We start from the raw sequence: 20,706 nt of genomic DNA, 5'->3' as shown, positions 1-20,706 counted from the left end.
TTTTTATGTATATGAGCTCACTGATCTGTTTATCTGTAATAACTTTGTTAGTCTCTGCTTATGACCATAATTAATAAGGAAGTCAGCAAATAGGTGGTTTAGGGAAAACCAGTGATGAGTTTGAGATGCAGACAAATCACCGAGGTGGAGAAGTCCTACATTCATGGGGAAAGTAACTTGGAAATTCAATGACACATTTATTGACTCCATACTAATATATCCCAAGTAGCGTTCTGGACTCTATACAGAAAGGAAAATGAAGGCACACTTTGGATAGAACCTTGCAGAATGAATCAATTTTAAGAGGAGGCAAACCCATACGTGAGACAGCTATGGAAATGAGAGAAAGATAGTCAAAATTGGGTAGTGTGCCTTGAAAGCCCTAGTAGCAGAAATCAATGGTGCCAAATTCTCTAAGAGCCAAAGACACATGGGGATTTAGATAAGGCCAGAGGCCAAGAAAGAAAAGTGATCATACATTTAACCACTTTGTAATGAAATGCTTTTGTCAAGCAAATATGTATCAATATAGTATATAAAACACAGTGTTTTAAACACACACTAAAAAAAACTTTTAATATTACTATATTTAAATAATATAAATATATTGACTTGCTCATTAAATAATGATCTTGCTCATTAAAGCAGTCAAAGAAAATTTCCTCCTTCCTAAGCATAAAAATGCAGAGTCATTGTAAATGAGCAAACTACAGCAATCAACTATGTCTAGTATTTTCCTGACATTATCAACCACATAATGAGAGAGGACTTCTGGTTTACATAGTCCAAATCAGCTATCATTTCTCTACTATCCAGATTTAAACCATAAATTAGCAACACACTCACTATGACAGGCTCTACCCATCATCATCATTTGCATCCAGTCAGTTAATGACTGGCAGCTGTCTGTATGACCCATTACTGAAGGCAGCAGCTTTCATGTATAATGCTTCATGAGGCTTAAAATCATATTTTGTTAAAGTAATAGTAGACTGAAGTACTCCAAAATTTGCAAAGGCTTTCAAAGGAGAAAAAAAAAAAACTAACTCAATGAAATAACTGTAATCTCAAACACAGTTACATAAGACTGGCTTTAAAGCATTTCTAATCTTTGGCTAGGCTCAAATAACATCACAGACTAAGAAAACACTATCTTAAAGAAGATGACTACCAGTCTCGTAATTGCTAAGGAAGTCATTGTAGCCAGAATATTTATTAGCATGTTAGAAAAAAATCAGGAACCTGGATTTTAGAAACTTTGCCTTGTATCAAAATGGAAGCATATGTCACAGAAGGGACTCAAGGAATCCAAAACTAACTCCACTGCCAATTCTATCCCTCTTATAAGAGTTGACTCATTGGAAGAGACCCTGATGCTGGGAGGGATTGGGGGCAGGAGGAGAAGGGGACGACAGAGGATGGGATGGCTGGATGGCATCACCGACTCAATGGGCATGAGTTTGAGTAAACTCCGGGAGTTGGTGATGGACATGGTGGCCTGGCGTGATGTGATTCATGGGGTCGCAAAGAGTCGGACACGACTGAGCAACTGAACTTAACTGAACTATTATGAAACATGCTTTAGTATGGAATAACGAAGGGTTAATTTTAAATTTACACTAGATCTGCTTCTATGACTTCAACCCTTTTTTTGTTATTATAAACATACATAATGGCCTGCCTCAGGGAGATAAGCTGAGCCAACCACCTGTGAAGGACATGCTCAAGGACTGACAGTCTTTTTACTTTGTTTCCTCACCTCCCCTCCATCTCTGATCTATGAGAGAACCTGGCTACCAGGCCCTGACAAGATGATTATTGTGAGGTGCGAGCCTGCCATCTTCTAGGTCAGCTGGCTCCCTGATTAAAGTCTCTTCCTTGCCTCAACACTTCCTCTCATGGATTTATTGGCCTGTCGTGTGGTGAGCAGAGCGAGCCTGGACTTGGTAACAAGTATGTGGTACATCAACAACATATTTTACACTTTCACTTCCTTTAATAAGTGTACATCTTATCTCTAAATAAGTTCTATAAGTTTTTTAAGGAGGAGGATTATGACTAACATTTATTCATCAGTGTATTCACTCAAAAAGACCTTCTCTCTTCCAGGCACTGCCCCAGTAGCTACATACATAGCATTAAAAAAAAACACAAAACTCCTTGTCTTCTTGGGTCATGCATTATACTGTACAGTGACAACACATTCAAACAATAAACACAGAAATAAGGAAAATATAGGCTGTCAAATGGTCCTAAATGTCATGGGGAAAACAAAGTATGGACAGAGGACAGGGAATGCTAGACAAAGCAGAAGCAGGAGGGTGGCTGCAGTTTTAGAAAGAGCAGGCGATTTGACATCAAGCACCTTACTGATAATGCACCGTTGCACCGGAGACCTAAAGGAGTTGAGGGAGACGGAGGTGAGACTACCCCAGGAAACGCGTTTCAAGAAAAAGCAGCAACAAGTGCCAATGCTCTGAGGCCAGGGTTTCCCTGGCGTAGAGACGGCACAACATGTGGGCCAGCAGGGCTGGAGTGAAGCCAGCGAAGGCAAGGCTGGGAGAATGCGGTGTCCCGTCTCTGCCCACGTGCTCTGCGTTTGGAGAGATGGGTGTCAGGGGAGCCTTGGAAGCAGTGACCACCACAGTCCAGCTTAGCTCTCAAAAGAGTCATCAGGGCTCTGATGAAAGGGCGGAAGAAGGAAGCAGGGGTTCAACTCAGAAAAGTAAAAGGCTTGGAACTCCTCACTCTCATTCTTACAAAAATGTGCTAAACAAACGGCAAACTCAAGGGAAATCCAATTGCAAAGAGATGAGATTACCTGGAGGAGAGACTGACAGGAGTAAGTAACTGGCAATTCTGAGCAGAGCTGCTGAAGGCTGAATGTGGTGAAGCTTAAGTCAGAGTAAGAACCTTACTTCAGAAGTAAGACACTTCTGCCTAGTCTTAGAGGTATCTAGCATCTACTCTTTTGTGGGTTTTAGTTCCAGGGCCCAGGGACTCCCAGGTTCTTGCACAGAAAAGCCAAGAAACAGGCCTTCCTGGCTCTGCGGAGGACGACAAAAAGAACTTTTATGAAATGATCCTCCTTCAAAACAAAGGTCTCCCCTCCAGGGAAGCAGCTTTACCACAGCTGTTTCCCAAGGCTGTGGGGGGCACGCACTCCTCTCCCTCTCATCCCCTCTGGCTTTCCTGTCCCAACAAGGAGAGAGAAGGAAAGTTAAGAAACTCTCATACAGGTGACAACCTAGAGACACTAAGATTTCATCACCAAAAAAGAGGACACAGCCCTTCTCCGACATTTAACCAACACACCTGCTGGGCTCCAGTATAAAAATGGTTAATTTACAGGAGAAAGAGTTTGGGCTAAAGCCCAAAGACCTTAGAAGAGAAAAGGAAACCGGGGAAATACAATGCCTCCATCTACAGCAAACATTAAATTCAAACCCAACTCAGCGTCAGATTAACATTAAAAAACTCACACTAAGCCTTTTTTACCTAAATCCCTATTATTAAAACCTGGTAACATCACGTCTGACTCTCACAAAAGCACGCTAAAAGGCAAGAAAATGGAAGCAGGGAGATTCCGCTACGGACTTCTAATAATAATCTGACAAAAGATGGTGGTGACTTGGGCCATGATGGTAGCAGTGGAGATGGTAATACATGGTCAAGTTCTGGATATATTTTTGAAGACAGAACAAAGGGGATTTGCTGATGAAATGGATATAGGGTAGAAAATAAAAAGAGGAGATATAGATAACTCCTGATGCTGGGCAAAGCTTTTGAGAAAATGGAGTTACTATCAACTGAGATGGGAAAGCACCTGGCTGGAGTACAGGTTGGGAGGGGGGTTGTTCAGGAATTCCCTTTTTGATGTCTCAGAGGATTTACAGCCATTTAACTAATAATATTTGAAGTACCTAAATACTATAACACTTCTTAAGTAGTAAGAGACACAAAAATACATCAGACATGCTTGATAACTGTTTTACTGAGTGAACAGATGGATGAAGAAATGACCAATCTTTTTAACTATGTCACCAAAATAATTTCAAAAAAAAAATTTCAACAAAGTCGAAATCATAACTGTCAACAGTATAGTAGCTAATGCTGAAAAATATTCGGGAATTTTTTCACCTACCCGGGGACAGAGACTGCTACTTTTAGCAGCATCTCAGGATCAGCCCTACCCTTCTTCAAGAGCAATAGAGTGTGGCAGGGTGCTTGGAGTCCCAGAATAGAGATAATATCTCCCAGCCTTCCTCGTAGTGAGCGAGCATGGGATGGCAATTTCTGTGATACACTCTTAAGAGAATGGGAACACCCACCATTTGTCCCTTCTCTCCCTCTTCCTGTTAGCTGAAGTGCTGAAGTGACACTGAGCCATCTTGGGCCACTTGGACAGGGTGGCCCTACTGAGATGGCAAGGGAACAAAAGCAAAGGAGCACGGATCCAGAAGACCCACGGCGCCATCTTATCAGCTCTGTACTACACAGGCTTAGACCGTCACGAAACAACAACGATTCTATCTTCTTTCAGCCACTGCTATCCTGCCTCTTTGTTACAGTAGCTTAAACTGAAACTTAACTGATACTTTTAATAAATCCTTAAAACAACCCTGTGATGAAATATGTTGGGGTTTTCTTTTAATTCCTTACCGTGTATCTCTTTTAAACAACAGGAGAATAAACTGGCAACCTAGCCATGTTTTATATATTCTCATGTACCAGTGAAGAAAAACTAGCCGAAAAGCATTCTGTAAGAACTCATTCAACAATTTTTATAGCAAGATTCAGGTGCAGACATTCAATAAACTGTGCAGTGCTCACTATGTAAAAAGCCACAGGTAAAGATTTTTCCATGAGAACTGAAGAATTCTATGCTATGTATCAGCTCAATTTTAATGTTTCTGTTCCCGTTAAAGTCTCTGCAATCTATTAAACATTTTATGTACCAACAATCAGTCCCTTGTCTTAAAGAAATGAGTAGTTGTTCAAGAACTCTAAATTGGTAATCAGATAGGAATGCCACAGTTGTTTGTGGGGCATCTAGATATTTGGATAAATATCCTGATATGTATCAGCAAGCCATTCCATTCATTAGGAACAGTCTCACACATTCAGTATTTGAATACTGGTACAGAAATGTGTTGGAAAAAGTAGAAAAAGCCCAGTTCAAATGCTATGTAAGCTGCCATAATTTAAAGGATAAATCACAAAAAAAAAATAGCTTATGAAGAACAAGACTTTGGCATTATTTACTATGATATATTTTTGTACTTAAAATGTACACTTATTTTCATTCAACTGCTCTCTAGCTTCTGTCATCATTTCCTTGCCTAAACCAGATAAATCACTGAATTAACAGCTTTTGATTATTCATTTATACTTTAAAGGCTACTTTCTACTCTAGCAATAGATTTTGAGATTTGCTAAAATAATTTTCTAAGTCAAAAGCAATCATGAAAAATATGCTCAATCTTCTCATTGAACAGTAAAAAGTGTATTTCCTTAAGCGACTTAAGGACTTACTTCCAAATGAGAATGTGCAAACTGCTTGGCAACATCCAGATAATTTAGCTTCTGCAAAGCTAAGGATGACTCAATGCTTACACACGCACACACTGACACCTACAGACACGATGCCAGGATTCAGAGGTAGCCTCATCTCCAAATCTTTTAAAAATGTCAATGTAAGCCTTGTGGTATTTCCTCAGGCGATGCTTGGAAAACAGAAGAGCTAAGCTGTATTTAAGTGAGATAATCTGACTTTTATAACATGATGAAAAGACATGATGTCCATATCACTATTTTAAAACGTGGAAATCAAGCATTTTTCTAAATTCTGACAACAGTCAATATTTTTAGACAATAGGAGCTCTAACTTCTCTGGACAAGTATAGTCAGGAACTTAGGAAAACACGTTCCTATTCCAAATATGGAACAATGGAAGTCTCTAAAATGGTCACATTGCTCATCTCAAAAAAAAAAAAAGAAAATGTTAAAGTAAGTATTACAAGAACCTCTTCTTTCTTAACACTGTTAAAAAGCAAGAAGGAAAGATATAAAAAGGCAGAAAGAGTAAACCATCCAGGTAAAAGCATAAAATAAAATATTACCTTTAGCTGGGTTTACTTTTATCCCTGACCTATACAGCATTTCCTCATTCTGCCAGTCTCCGTTCCTGATTGCCGTCTTGAGTCCATAGAAAACAATTAATGCAGCTGTAGCATAAAAAATCAAGCTCTTGAGAAATCTCTTTTGGACTTTGACATAAAGGGCTCTGGCACCCACTGTAATGAGGAGGCAAAAGCCCATACTAGGAATATACAATACTCGCTCTGCAATTACAAAGCCGACATAGAAAAACAGGTTCGTGGCAGGAACAAAGGGTATTATTAACAAAGATAAAGACAGAACAACTATGTTCTCCGTAGAAGGAAGCTGTGTTCTCTGCGATGCATTGTTTCTAATGCCATTTTCTACTTTGGATGCAAAGCTGGGTTTAATCTCTGAGTTCCCGTACTCCACCTCTGAATGGCAGCTATGTCCATTTGCATTCTGCTTGCCATTTGTTACAGATTTCCCGTTGCATTCTCTTCCTAGGCTTGGGCTCTTCAAACCATAGTAGGCGAGGAGGAGGAGTCCAGTATAGAAGGCCACAGTGTGCAAGTTTCTCCAGTCAGAAATTGTTTTGAGCAGAGGCACGGCATCCATTGACCAATCAAAACTGAGGGTATCTGGGCATAGCAACAGCCAAAGGTTCTTGGTTGGCAAGTAGAAGAAGGTGAGCGTGCGAGCCAGGAGGCTGTCCGAATCAGCAGCTGGGTTGTCAGAGTTGGAAAAGCTTGGTGGTTTGTTTCCCATCCAGTATAAACGGGCACCCAAAAGGGAGGTTCCCCAGAAAGTTAACAAACTAATGCTGAGAAAAAGAGACAAGTTCTTCCTCTGAAACCAAAAGAAAGAGGGAAAAAATTAAGATCATCATCAATACCGCACAGGAACAGATCATTTAAAAATGAAAAGTATCTTTAAATGGACAACTAAAAACAGAGTATTAGGTTTCAAACACATGACTTTGTTTCTATCTCCTTTAAACATGCTTACGGCTCCTCTAAGCTTAACAAAATTGACTATGGAATCTAATTCTGTACACAACTTTTCATGAGTTATCTTTTCCTCTTGTTTCTTGCTGAATACCAGTAACCAGAGCTTCAATTTCTTGACCTCTATAAAATGGGTTGAAAATATTTTCCTCCCAAAACTGGTATTAAGTCAAAATGAGACCACAATATAAAGTACTCAGCACTGTATACGGAATATAGTAGACATCTAATAAATGTCTTTTTTCATTTTATAGTTTAGATTCTGGGGAAAACAAAAAGCAGGCATGTCAAAAAACTTGGAGTTGACAGGATTCTGCATGGCTCAAAGGAAAAAGAGAATTTAGCTATAGGTATACCCCACTTTTCAAATGTTCACTTAATGCCACTTTGCTTTTACAAAAGACCTAAATTAGTACCTATTCTCATTTGCAACAACAACAAAAATGCAAAGAGGATTTTCACTTTTACCAAAAAAAAGGTGAAAAGTGAAAACAGGTTCAGCATTTGTTTTTGCAGGGAGCCATCTACAGAGGCAGTTACAAACAGTGAGAGTGGGATCACCAAGCTTTTTCCCCAGGAACTACATCAAGCTGTCACGGCTTTAAACTGTTTCAGTGACCATCTGCACTTTGTCTCCATTTATTTTGTAGATCTGCTACCAAGATGTTTCCTAAGGTAATATAGCTTACTTGCTGTATGCTATTTCAGCTTACAAAAGGTTTCACAGGAACAAATACTTTCAGATAATAAGGGAAACTGTGGTATGTCTATGCCAGTCCCTGTTTAACTATCTTGATCTCTTTGCAGAATTTATAAAGCGGGCTTTCATCTGCTATCTTGTGCTCTCAATGACATCAGTGATAATAAACATCTAATAAGACTCCTCATGAATCCTAAAAATTTTTGTGTCAATGATAACTTTTTAAAAGTAAAATGGCTTTAATATAAAGACAAAACTGAGGGAGGAAGGCCAAAGGGCATCACTGTTAATAAGTAATTTCTGGCAAACTCTTTCAACCCAAATAAGAATTTAGTTAAATTCACTAAATTTAAGTTCCGAAGAGGCAGTGGGAAAGGGAGAAGAACTGACACCATTTCCCAACTGGAATGCTTCACTGCTCATGTTTTCTCTTACAAAGATTGCACAGAATGCGTGCACACTTTCTGTCACTATATAAAACTGTCTTCCTCAAAGACATTCAGAAAGGTGCCTGGAACCATACAAAGGATATGCCAAATATTTAGCTTAAAAAACAACCTGTAAAAGGTAACAAAAGCAAAAATAAACAAGTGGAACTACATCAAATTTAAAAGCTTCTGCACAGCAAAGGAAACCATCAAACAAAATAAAAAGGCAAACCACTAAAAATGTGAGATAATATTCGCAAGTCATGTATCTGGTCATGTATATTTTTAATATACAAAATATATATAGAACTCACATAACTTAAGAGAAAAAAACAGTCTTTTAAAAATGGACAGAAGATCTGAACAGACATTTTTCCAGGGAAGATATAGAGATGACCAACAGGTACATGAGAAGGTGTTCAATATCACTTATCCTCACGGAAATGCAAATCAAAATCACAATGAGATAGAAAGTGTTGGTGAGAAAGTGAAGAACAAGGAACACTTCTGCACTTTTGACGGGAATGCAAAGTGGTGCAGCCACTACAGAAAACAGTACAGAGGCCTCTCAAAAAATTAAAAATAGAACTACCGTATGATTCAGTAATTCCACTTCCGGACATCTGTCCAAAGAAAATGAAATCTCTATCTAGAAAAGATACCTACACACCCATAATCACTATTTACTGCAACATTATTTACAACAGCCAAGACATAGAAACAACCTAAGTGTCCATCAGTGAATGAATGGATAAAGCAAATGTGCTATATATGTACAATGGAGTATTACTCAACCATTAAAATATAAGTTCTGTCAACAGCAACAAGAGACCCTGAAGGTATTATGCTACATGAAATAAGTCAGACAGAGAAGAACAAACACTGTATGATCTCACTAGTAGGTGGAATATTTAAAAAAACAAAACAAAACAAAACTGAACTTGTAGATAAAAACAGACTGGGATTGCCAGAAGCAGGGGTTGAGAGGACAGCCAAAATGGGTGAAGGGGTAAAGACAGTCAAAAGGTAAAAAAAAAATGTCCAGTTACAAGATAAATAAGTTCTGGAGATGTAATATATAGCATGGGGATGGTAGTTAAAAACACTGTCCTGCATATTTGAAAGTTGCTAAGAAAATACATCTTAAATGTTGTTATCACAAAGAAAAAACAGAAATCTGTGTGTTTGTGGTGATGGATGTTAGCTAAATTTACTGTGGTATTCATTTTGCAGTATATACATATATCAGATCATCATGTAGTATACATAAAACTAATTCAATGTTAAATGTCAATTACATCCCTCCCCAAAAAATAAAAAATCCTAGTCCACAAAGCAATGTATTTTGAGCATGTACAAGTTCTATGAAAACAGTGTCTTATCATATGATGCAACCATCACTGAACTCTCCTCCTCTGACTGTCTTTCATTCACCCCAGCTCTACTTGCTAGAAGCCACAGAACTCATCCAGGATCATCTGCTCCATCTCTACTCTGAACCTATGTCAACAAGGATCATGATATTACCAATTTTTATTAAATACTAATGACATCATCTTAACTTTTCTTCATCTTCATAGTCATTTACCCAACTTCCTACTGGGCACAGTCAAAGATACGTTAGGTACCTCAAACTCAAACTCCCCAAAACAGAAATTTTTCATTAATGTCAGATCATTCTCTGGTGGCTCAGTCGGTAAAGAATCTGTCTACAATGCAGGAGACCCAGGTTCAATCCTTGGGTGGGGAAGATCCCATAGAGAAAAAAATGGCAACCCACTCCAGTATTCTTGTTTGGGAAATGCCATGGTAGAGGAGTCTGGTGGACTACAGTCTATGGGGTCGCAAAGAATCAGACATGACTGAGCGACTAACATACATACACATTAATGCTAAATTCACAGAATTAACTGCCTAAAATTAACTGTCTAACAAGCGTTAAAACATTTGTGGCAGATTCCTGCTCAAAATTAATTTATGTAATGCTATATAGAATTTTTAATGATGGGGGAGTAATGTGTTGATTAGCCACCAATCTTTCCATTTCAGGTCTGTCCTAGCAAAATCCAATGTTTGAAGACACACTTTTATCTAAGGATAACTTCTACAAACTATTCCTTTGCTCCTTTAAAATTCCATCCAGTAAAAGTTCTAAAACTTCTTGATTTTAAGGGAGAAAACCCACAAAACCATAAAAGTTGTAATACTTTGTTAGATCAATCACATAATTGAGTATACTTAGATTACACAAAGGAGAAACATATTATTTGGCAAAGACAAATGAGGCAAGGTACCAAGTTATCATAAAGAAGACACATCTGGGAAAACAATTCAACTTTGAATTTGTACCAAAAGTCCATTTTGTAACTGAGTATTAACCAAGTGCTCTAAATGTAACTAGGGCCATTCTACTACAGTATATTCTGGTGGGGGTAAGCAGAGAGAATGAGGGGGAGGAAGAAGGCATTACAAAAACAGCTATAGTCAGGCAAGAAAAGTAAGGGAGTAAGAGAATTACATGGGCAGAGAAATGTAATCAGGTTTCTTTGCTGGTCATGAAACTCCAGAATAAGTTAGTCTTCAATTCAGTTCACTCAGTCATGTCCTACACTTTTCGAGCCCATGGACTGCAGCTTGCCATTTCCCTGTCCATCACCAACTCCCAGAGCTTTCTCAAACTCATGTCCATTGAGTCAGCGATGCCTCTAACCATCTCATCCTTCATCGTCCCCTTCTCCTTCTGTCTTTAATATTTCCCAGCATCAGAGTCTCTTCAAATGAGTCAGGCGTTCGCATCACATGACCAAAGTAATGGAGCTTCAACTTCAGCATAAATTAGCCTTAATGTTCACATGATTCTGATTATAATTATATAATCATAAGTTAGCCTTAATGATTATATAATTTTGATTCCTATAGAAATGTCATAAGGCAAACTATCTTATTCATTAATTTTAATAAAAGTATCATTATATTAAATTTTAATAAAGTATTATAAAAATAAATAATTAAGAATTAAGATATGATAAAATGATTCTAGTCAATTATGATGGAAGAAAATATCAATACAGTCAACTACAAAACAAAGATGTGAGTAATGAAGACAATTCAATGATAAATATTATAGGAATATTATAAGAAGGCTGCATGCATGCTCAGTCTCATCCGACTCTTTGCGACTGCATGGGCTGTAGCCCACCAAGCTTCTCTGTCCATGCAATTATCCCGGCAAGAATACTGGAGAGGGTTGCCATTTTCTTCTCCAGGGGATCTTCCCCAACCAGGGATCGAACTCGCATCTCCTGTGTCTCCTGCATTGGCAGGCGGATTCTTTACCAATGAACTACCTGGGAACCCCTAAGGCTAAGTGCTGAGAAAATGAGAAAAATGAAAAAGGCTGAAAAAGAAGATGTGTGTTAGCATAAAGTATTTTACATTTTAAAACATTTTCGTGTACAGTCTCTAATCTAAACAACTGACATAATAACCAGGATCAAGAGACCCAAAGGTTCTGAAGTGAGACATTCCATATGCTCATTCTCCCATAATGGCAAAATCTACATGGGCTAAATAAATGACACTATGAAAGGAAACTAAGCTAATAGGTTACAGACAATTAAGGCTAAAATTTTAAAAGTAGAAGAATTTCTAAAGCCTTGAGGTAGGTTCATACTTTAAAAAGTGGTAGCCAAAGATTGAAATTGTGTCTCTTTAATGCCTTCTCATAGAATTTTGTTTAAATTATCATCTATAAGAATGGGACTCTGATAAAAACCAAGTATCTCTTCTAACCTCATATTCACTAATCCTGTGGAGACGGAAAGCTTTAATTTCTTGATTGTGGTTGCTAAACTCTGATCTATGGATTAAGTCAAATTAACAATTTTGATTGAGCTACAACTAGGAGCCAAGTGACCATGTGATTAGCCTCAGCACCTCTGCACTGTTTTGTTCTCCGAGTGGGGCAGCAAAATGATTCAACACAGGTATTCTCAAGATAAGGCATGAGAAATCTGATGAGCTGCCACCTTAGACTTGAAAGTCAAAACTGGTAAAACACCACATAAAGAAGATGAGATTCCAAAGTCTGGGACATTTAAACATGATCTGGGCATAACCGATGACTGAGAGCATTGTAAAATGATTGCAATTTAACAAAAAAAAAGTATAATCAGTTCATTCAACACATTACTAAGGCTTATTTACATGGCAGACACTCCTCATTTATGTACTGGACATACACCTGTAAGAAGAAATGAGAGTCCATGTATTCTTGGAGCTTCACATATTCTACTTTGTCTAGAAAAATACTTTGGAAGGAGAAGGATCATAGTGGCTTCAATGATAGTTTTCAAACCTAAAGGATGATCAGTATCAACTGTGAGCTTTTAAAAATACTGATGCTCTAGTATAAAATCTCCACAGGAGATTATAACACAGGCAAGGTTAAGAATCATCAAATATTTGATCAAGTCTAATCCTTATTATTAACACTGAAAATACTGTTGGACTCTACCTTTCATTTCACAAAGTCTAAGGCATATTTTCCTCACATGCTAAATGAAGGAACCATAAAGAAATGTAAATAATGCTTCCTTTCAGGCTCTGGGACAAATTGAATTCCTAGTGTAATAAATGAGTGCCATGAAGGTCAGACTACAAAGAAATTGAGATCTTTGGAATAAGTAGAGTTCAGGGTTGAAATATCCAAATCTTGTTGCAACATACAGAAGACAAAGGGTTTGTTCTCAGAAAAAAAAAAAAGAGTCTTCTAAGTATGAACCACAAAATAGCAAATAATCCAATAGTATATACGTATATAGAGGTGTGAAACTACAGACATGAAATTCATAGAAAAGAGAACAATAAATATTTGAAAAGATGTTCAATCTCAATAATAAGTGAAAACTGAAGTGGAAAGAAAATATTTCAAATAAACTTAAGCAAAAAAAAAAAAAAAAAGAACTGGATATTAAGAGTCCCTGAAATTGTGCTGAAATGAGAACTACCACACACTAGGGAAAAAACATAAATTGTGCAAATTGGGTGAGAAATTTTAAAGTGTTTAGGGAAATTAATAATTTGTATCCCCTATTATTTGGTCATCTGAATTTAGTTACATACTCTTTAATAAAACCTCTTAGATCTGAATACAATGTCATCTAATGAAGCACTGTTAATAAAAGCAAAAATAAGGAAAGAACTAAAAACTTCATTACATCAATATGAAAATAAATTATGGTAATGATCATATGATCTAATCTATAATGTAATTAAAGGAAAAGCATATAAATAATCTCTATATATAGTATGCAGCTACGTACATTTATATAAATGTGTATCAACATTAAAAATACTATATAGCAATTAAGGCAAACAAATCATTTTCTGGTAACAAAGCTAGCGAAAAATCACTGTGTAAAATATGCATATTATAAAATCATATTAGCCATTCAGGAAATAATACTCTGTTTTTTAACAAATGCATATATATGTTTGTAAAAGTTTTCTGTTGGTTTGTTTACTTTTTCCAAGTCTGGAAGCAACTAAACCAAACATAAAATGATGAAATATCTGGGACAGGAAATGGCAGGGAGATGGACTGATAGGTAAGAAACAAAGGTAGCTTCAAATTTCTGAGTAGTTGCTATTTATTCATAGCCCCTCAAAATTTATTACAAAAAACAAAAGGTTTGAAGATCTGTTATGCCTAACCCTATATTTCTTGAGTTTAAAAGAGAATTTTTCTGCTTTGAAATATACAAATAATGTTAACAAATCTAAATGATGGTTATAGGCACTTAAATATCTGATGTGTTAGTACATAATTTTCTATATTTAATAATTATGGTAGCTATTTTAATTTTCTTAATTAAAAGATCTTTTCCATGTCCCTATTCAATCTATCTATAATTATTTTGCAATCTTTACCCTAATTTTCCTAGAAAATTTCTTAATTTCACAATATACACTGGCTGGCATACAAAATTATGATAATGTTACCCTACTCTTTTATATCTGGGGTAAAATAACTGACACATCTTTGAATTCCCAGAAGTTAATATACACTCTGACATTTGTAGGTATTCAAATAAATTATTCTTAAACTAACTCTGACCCTCAAACCAAAAGTCTGTTTAAACCTATCATCTCACACATTTTGAATCTTGTTATGCTAAATCCTCATTCCTAATCCCTTATGAAGGGCTATAAATTAAACAATATTGCACAACTCCAAGGCTATTTAAAAATAGCTTGGTTATCATCATATACAGAAAGTTGGCCTTGTCACCTATATAGCATAACATTTTTTGCCTGTCTCAATCTCTCTCCATGAAGAGTACACAAAAAAGCAATGACATATGTTCTGGAGAAACACTGTTCTGACTATTAATTTCATTCCAAAAGTAGAATTTAAAATGGGAAAATGACTAGATCTCTAAAAAACTCTCAGCAAACATATTTTATGTCAATTATTGAATGGATGGGATTCCTTCATGGTTTAATTCACTATCTACTTACAGAATGATATAAATCTGCTTCATGAAAGCCTAATTTCTCTAAAATTCAAATATGTTCTTTTTTTAAAATTTTCCTTTAACATAAAAAGAGAAACCAGATCTAATCTCCATTTCATCTTAAAGAATTATGTATTTCTAATCACAAAATTTTAGAGATTTTTCTGGAACTGTCAAATAGGAAATCAGGTAAGAATATAAAATTCATAGCTGACAATTTTATCTCTCATCTTTGGATACTAATGGAATAAAAGGATGTAGCTAGAGCTTAACCAAATAGTGAGAAATTTATCATAAAATATCAAAGACTTTCCCACACATCACCTGAAATATGAAGGCAAAGCTGATGAGAAGACCCTGCCACATGAATTAGTGGTGATGTCTTTATAAAAGCCATACAGTGATTTTTCCCTCCCATGGGAGTCTTTGACTAATGCAATAATATAAGAGAAAAGCAAAAATCAATTACAACAGCTCCCCTCTATATTGTTCAAGGAAAACTACCATTCATGATGGCAACTCCAATACTGCCTTCTGCTCTCACATTTTGTGAGACAAAAAGGAAACTGAAAAGAATTGTTTCAGACTCAAGGAAAGAAAAATGTAAACATTCCGCCTTAGAGTATTAAAACCATCATGAGACTCACTTTTTGGCAAACTAATGAAAATAAATTACTTAAGCATAAGGCTCATTTAATTCCAAATTAAGCCCTTGGCAATGATAGTAGTGCAGTAATAATAAAGTAGATAAAAATCAGTATCTGAAAGTTATAAGAATAACTGAGAGAAAAGACTATACAGACATAACAAAAGTTGAGCATCCTCTATTTTGAATTCACCATTCATCACTGAAGTCATAAGCTTTTGTTATATCAACAATACAGGATTTCACCTCAATGTTCTCCTTTCTGAAATAGTTCTCACTGGAGACTCACCCCAAAACATTAATATAAAAACAGATTTTTCTGAATACATGACAAGAAGGAATGCATGGCTAAAAGTATAACTGGATATTTTTTTCTAGAATATATTCTGAGATTAATCAGTTTTGCCATAATCAAGTTTTCAGGGTAGTTCTGTTTCCCTTCAAAGAAAAAATTGTTTTCCTTATTAATAATTACCCTACATACAACATCAGAAACTTTTTTCTATACCAACTAACAGACAAGATAAAAGAATTTTAATATTTGATATTTCAAAATTATAAAGAGGTTCAATGGGTGGGTTCATCCAGTCTTTGTAAGGAAAGAATTTAAAAACTGAGAGCATTAAAAAAAATGTTAGTACATTAAAAAAAAAAAACATATGTTAGCAAGTTACTTAACACTTTATATTATAAGGAATCTTTTCATTTATTCACAGTAACTCTAGAATATACTATAATACTTTTGGTTAAGTTTGGCCATGTATTAGAAAGTATTCCTTATATCCAGGCAAATATTGAGCAGCTTCATAAAATCAGATAAAGATTAAAATTCACTGATGAAACCATACAGACCTTTTAGACAAGATTATAACTTGTCCAACAAGATTTTCATCAAGGGAAGAGTATGGCCATATAAAAATCCAAAGAGTTTCAAAGCATATTCATGTATGTGATACACTGAATAATACATGATATTTATCCAAAGTTTAAAATCAAATATATTTGGATTTGGTAATAAAAAGCAACCAGAAACAACAGGATTTTTTACATTTCAATCACAACAATTAGCCTATTTGAAATTTTCTCTTCTGTGATATGTCTTCATGTGATACTAGCTAACATTGGAGCAAATGGACATTAAAAATTATTTTTAAATGTTATGTAAAGAGAAAAAAATCTAAGATGACCATCTATTGTTCTTTCATTTAAGTATAGTTGAAAACTCCTTAATTTTAGTTAAAATTTTGCTTTAGTTATTCCTTAAAAGGTGTTACCTAGTGTTCACATCTTGATTTCAAATACCATTTTCCAATAAAAAGAACCAAGGTTCTTTGGAGAAATGTACTGATTTTAGGCCTGGGCCAGGAAATATAGAAGGTGAGCCTGGAGAATCTTCTAGTGCTATAAAGTAAGAAAGTGCTCAACAAACATACACACACACCACCGCCCCCCGCCCCCCCCCGCCCAGGATACAGCAAAGGGTCACAGGGACAAAGGAGCATACTTAAAGAGCTCCCCTGGCCAAAGCCAGACAATCTGAGCAATAAAAGAAGTAAAGTAGTATTAGGTTATAATCTAAAGTATAAAATATCCATGAGTCTATCCTGACAAATGATATAATAAAATGATATGAGAAAATTGTTACAAGAGGGAATATAACTTTACAAGAGAAACTTGAAAAACACTATCTCAGCCAAATGATCAAGGGCAACCTGAACAGTGATAAATCACACTGATAGAATGTACCCTTCATTTCTGATATTCTGTGATGAAAATGTCACTTTATTGGTGTGCTTCCTTTCAAAACCAAAAAATCCAGTCTAATCATGTGAACAACATCAAGCCAATTCCAATGGAGAACATTTTACCAACTATCTGACTAGGAATCCTCAAAATTGTCAAGTTTATCAAAAATAAAGTTTTGCAAAACTGTCAAAACCAAAAGGAGCTGACGAAGACATGACAAAGAAATGTAATGAGCTCTCCCAGATGGCATCCTGAAACAGAAAAAAAAGGGCATAAAGAAAAAATGAAGGCAATTTGAATAAACTATGAACTTTATAGCATGTATCAGCATTGGTTAATTAATTGTAACACATATACTATACTGGTGTAAGCTGTCAATAACTGGCAAAACTATATTTGACTATATGAGAACTCTGTTCTACTCAATTTTTCCATAAACCTAAAACTGTCCTAAAAAATAAAGTCTATTCTTAAGAATGGTTGTTAACTAGAGTAAGAGTTACTAGAAACCAAGTGAAATTAAATAGATGGTCTCTGATGGGACAATATCTAGGAGCCAAGAAATATTAACTGAAAAATTAACATCAACATAAATGTCTGTTAACATTTTACATGTCTTCAAAATTCAAAGGACAGCATAAAAGAATGAAGTAAATGACCACTGAATTCGGGTTAAATGATCACAGCTGATTATATGAACTGTATGAGAGATGATATACTGATTTCAAATCCTGTTTTGAGTTTCGTCTGACATTCCACAGCTTTTGTTTTACTAGAAACCTCCAAAAGAGAAGCAAATATCCTGGGAAGGACGCTTCTAAACCCATGGCTAGGGTGTTTTGGTTGGCATGGTGACCCATTCTTCCTCATTAAGCTAACATGGGGAAATTAAGCAGTTAGCAATTCCTTGCGCACCCGTGGCGAGCTGCTTCCATAGCTAACTATTAGAAACTGAAGTACCCGAAGAGTTCAATTACTGAAACTGCACGGGTGTGCCACAGCCCCTAAACCATTACACTAAAAGCTACCCCCTTAATGCCAGCCTTCAGAGTAATCTTGTTTAGCTTAAAATAAGAGGTTTAACGCTTCCCACCAGGCAGTGCGCTATGGTCAAATCAGGCTAGCCATGAAACAATCCAGCCTTTATGAAGAAAATATGTGAAGAAAATAGCCTCGTGACCTAAGAAACAAAAAATGCTTTAAACCAAAGAAGACACCTCTCTGACTGTTGAAACACTTTCGGTTCTTACTAAACTACTTTCCCTATATTTTACGATGACACACAATAAGGGGAGAAATCAAAATAAAAGTGCTCAAAATTAACAGAATTGGGAAAAGGAACTCTTTTTCTATCGATCTCTCAAGTGGGCAACTGCACTGCAAATGCATTTCCTGTGCCAATGGATTAAAGGGCAACATTCTTTTAACTCTGTGGCTTCAGTGCCACAGACCAGCCATTATGAGATGCGTTCCAGTCTCATTAATGAGGTAAGCATGTGAGCCAGCATTTTGGAAACATAAAGAGACAAATTATAATGAGACTTCACTCAGTGGGGAGGCCAAGATACAGCAGTCTTCTCTCAAAGAGAATAGACAGCTATTTAATGTGTGTGGGAGTTTTCCTACGAAGATACAAAAGATGCTAATAAGAAAATAAAGATTTTATATGTATATAAACAAAAAACACACATACCTTTATAGGTAGGTTTTCATTAATAAGCATAATTTTAATGCTTAATGTCTTGGCATAGAAATGTGTTCCCATTCTATAATTATACTTATCTTCTGCTAGATACGAAGAGTAAATTCAATGTCTAAATGAACAAATGATCATTTACTTATTCTTTATCTATACAATCCACAGGTGGATTTTGTCTATATTCTCAAAATGCTCACTGATATAAAATAATATTCTTTTTTTGATTGGGAAACTGAGGTGGAGTAATTAGAGTCTTTGAAAGAAAATTTTCACCTGGGAAAACATCCATTAATTTTTCAAATTCTCTCAATATCTGGTGATTACAACCATTCAGAAATTTCCAGACAACCTCTGGCACAAACTTAGACATAGTAATTATTAGTCATTTGGAACAGAATTAAACAGAACTGGAATCCTCAATAAGAACACTTGAGTAGAACATTCTGGGCTTACTAAGCAACAACAGGGATCATCATCTCTCCCGCCCTTTACCTCAGGCTAAAGACAAACAGAATAAGCAAACACCCATGCCAGATTTTCAACTGATCAGAGTAGGAAGCGAAGTTATGGTTACTAGACTCTATTACAGAAACAAAGAACTCTTCTTTCAAATATTTTTTGGGTGGACAACTTGGTTTCTTCCATTGACTACAGAAAGAGATGTGAAGAGCAGCAAAGTAGTGATGTCAGCCGTAACTAAGGCTAGTTGTTCGAAAATACCTTAAACCAAAAACTGAGTCTAAGAATAGGTGATGTGGGCAAAAACAAAAACTATACCCCGAGTTCTCAAAATCACTGCAGATGGTGATTGCAGCCATGAAGTTAAAAGACGCTTACTCCTTGGAAGGAAAGTTCTGACCAACCTATTCAGCATATTAAAAAGTAGAGACATTACTTTGCCAACAAAGGTCCGTCTAGTCAATGCTGTGGTTTTTCCAGTGGTCATGTATGGATGTGAGAGTTGGACTGTGAAGAAAGCTGAGCACAGAAGAATTGATGATTTTGAACTGTGGTGTTGGAGAAGACTCTTGATAGTCCCTTGACAGCAAGGAGATCCAACCAGTCCATCCTGAAGGAGATCAGTCCTGGGTGTTCATTTGAAGGACTGATACTGAAGTTGAAACTCCAATACTTTGGCCGCCTGATGCAAAGAGCTGACTCATTTGAAAAGACCCTGATGCTGGGAAAGATTGAAGGCAGGAGGAGAAGGGGACGACAGTGGATGAAATGGCTGGATGGCATCACCAACTCAGTGGACATGGGTTTGGGTGGACTCCAGGAGTTGGTGATGGACAAGGAGGCCTGGCGTGCTTGTGGCTCATGGGTTCACAAAGAGTTGGACACGACTGAGTGACTGAACTGAACTGAGGAGGTTCTCTCACATCTATGCATCTTATTACTCTAAAAAAGAATTTCTTATGAAAATAGTAAAAATAGATGGCAATACTTATTATAAATAAAGAGGATGGCTTTTCTAAGAGCACCAATATTTGTACCATCAAATAAGCATTTTTAAATGCATGCCTATATTAGCTGAAATTAATCATCAAAAGGGCTACCCTCAAATTATACTTTATGAATAATAAACTAGTTGCATGTTTCATATTATGCAGACACAGAAATGATTGATATAGATGCCAAGTGGCCATGAGCCAGATGTTTGGGAACAGATGAAAATACAAGCAAGTTTTTCAGTTCAAGTTCTGTTCTGATGGACTCTCCAAGTATGTCTTCTTGCCAGAAGCAACTTGGCAAAATGCAATTTTGGGAGCCTTTTGGTAGTAGCTACCAATCTAAACAGATGAAATCTTTGTGTAAATGCTATCCATCTAATTTCTTTTTTTCCCTCTTTTAATGTGA

At 36.3% G+C, this 20,706-nt stretch overlaps 1 protein-coding gene across 3 annotated transcripts in view; it reads right to left on the bottom strand.

The window, feature by feature from the left end:
• Nucleotides 1-20,706, bottom strand: part of TMTC2 (transmembrane O-mannosyltransferase targeting cadherins 2) — a 393,432-nt gene that overhangs the window by 188,579 nt on the left and 184,147 nt on the right. For all 3 annotated transcript variants that reach the window (XM_061125343.1, XM_061125360.1, XM_061125351.1), the window contains exon 3: nt 6,123-6,951. In XM_061125343.1, the coding sequence (XP_060981326.1) occupies nt 6,123-6,951 (829 nt within the window). The remainder of the gene's footprint in view (nt 1-6,122; nt 6,952-20,706) is intronic.

Source organism: Dama dama, chromosome 3, assembly GCF_033118175.1.
Source record: "Dama dama isolate Ldn47 chromosome 3, ASM3311817v1, whole genome shotgun sequence".
Classification (NCBI taxonomy): domain Eukaryota; kingdom Metazoa; phylum Chordata; class Mammalia; order Artiodactyla; family Cervidae; genus Dama; species Dama dama.
The sequence above is the reverse complement of the archived record's forward strand: the minus strand, read 5'-3'. Positions and strand labels throughout refer to the sequence as shown.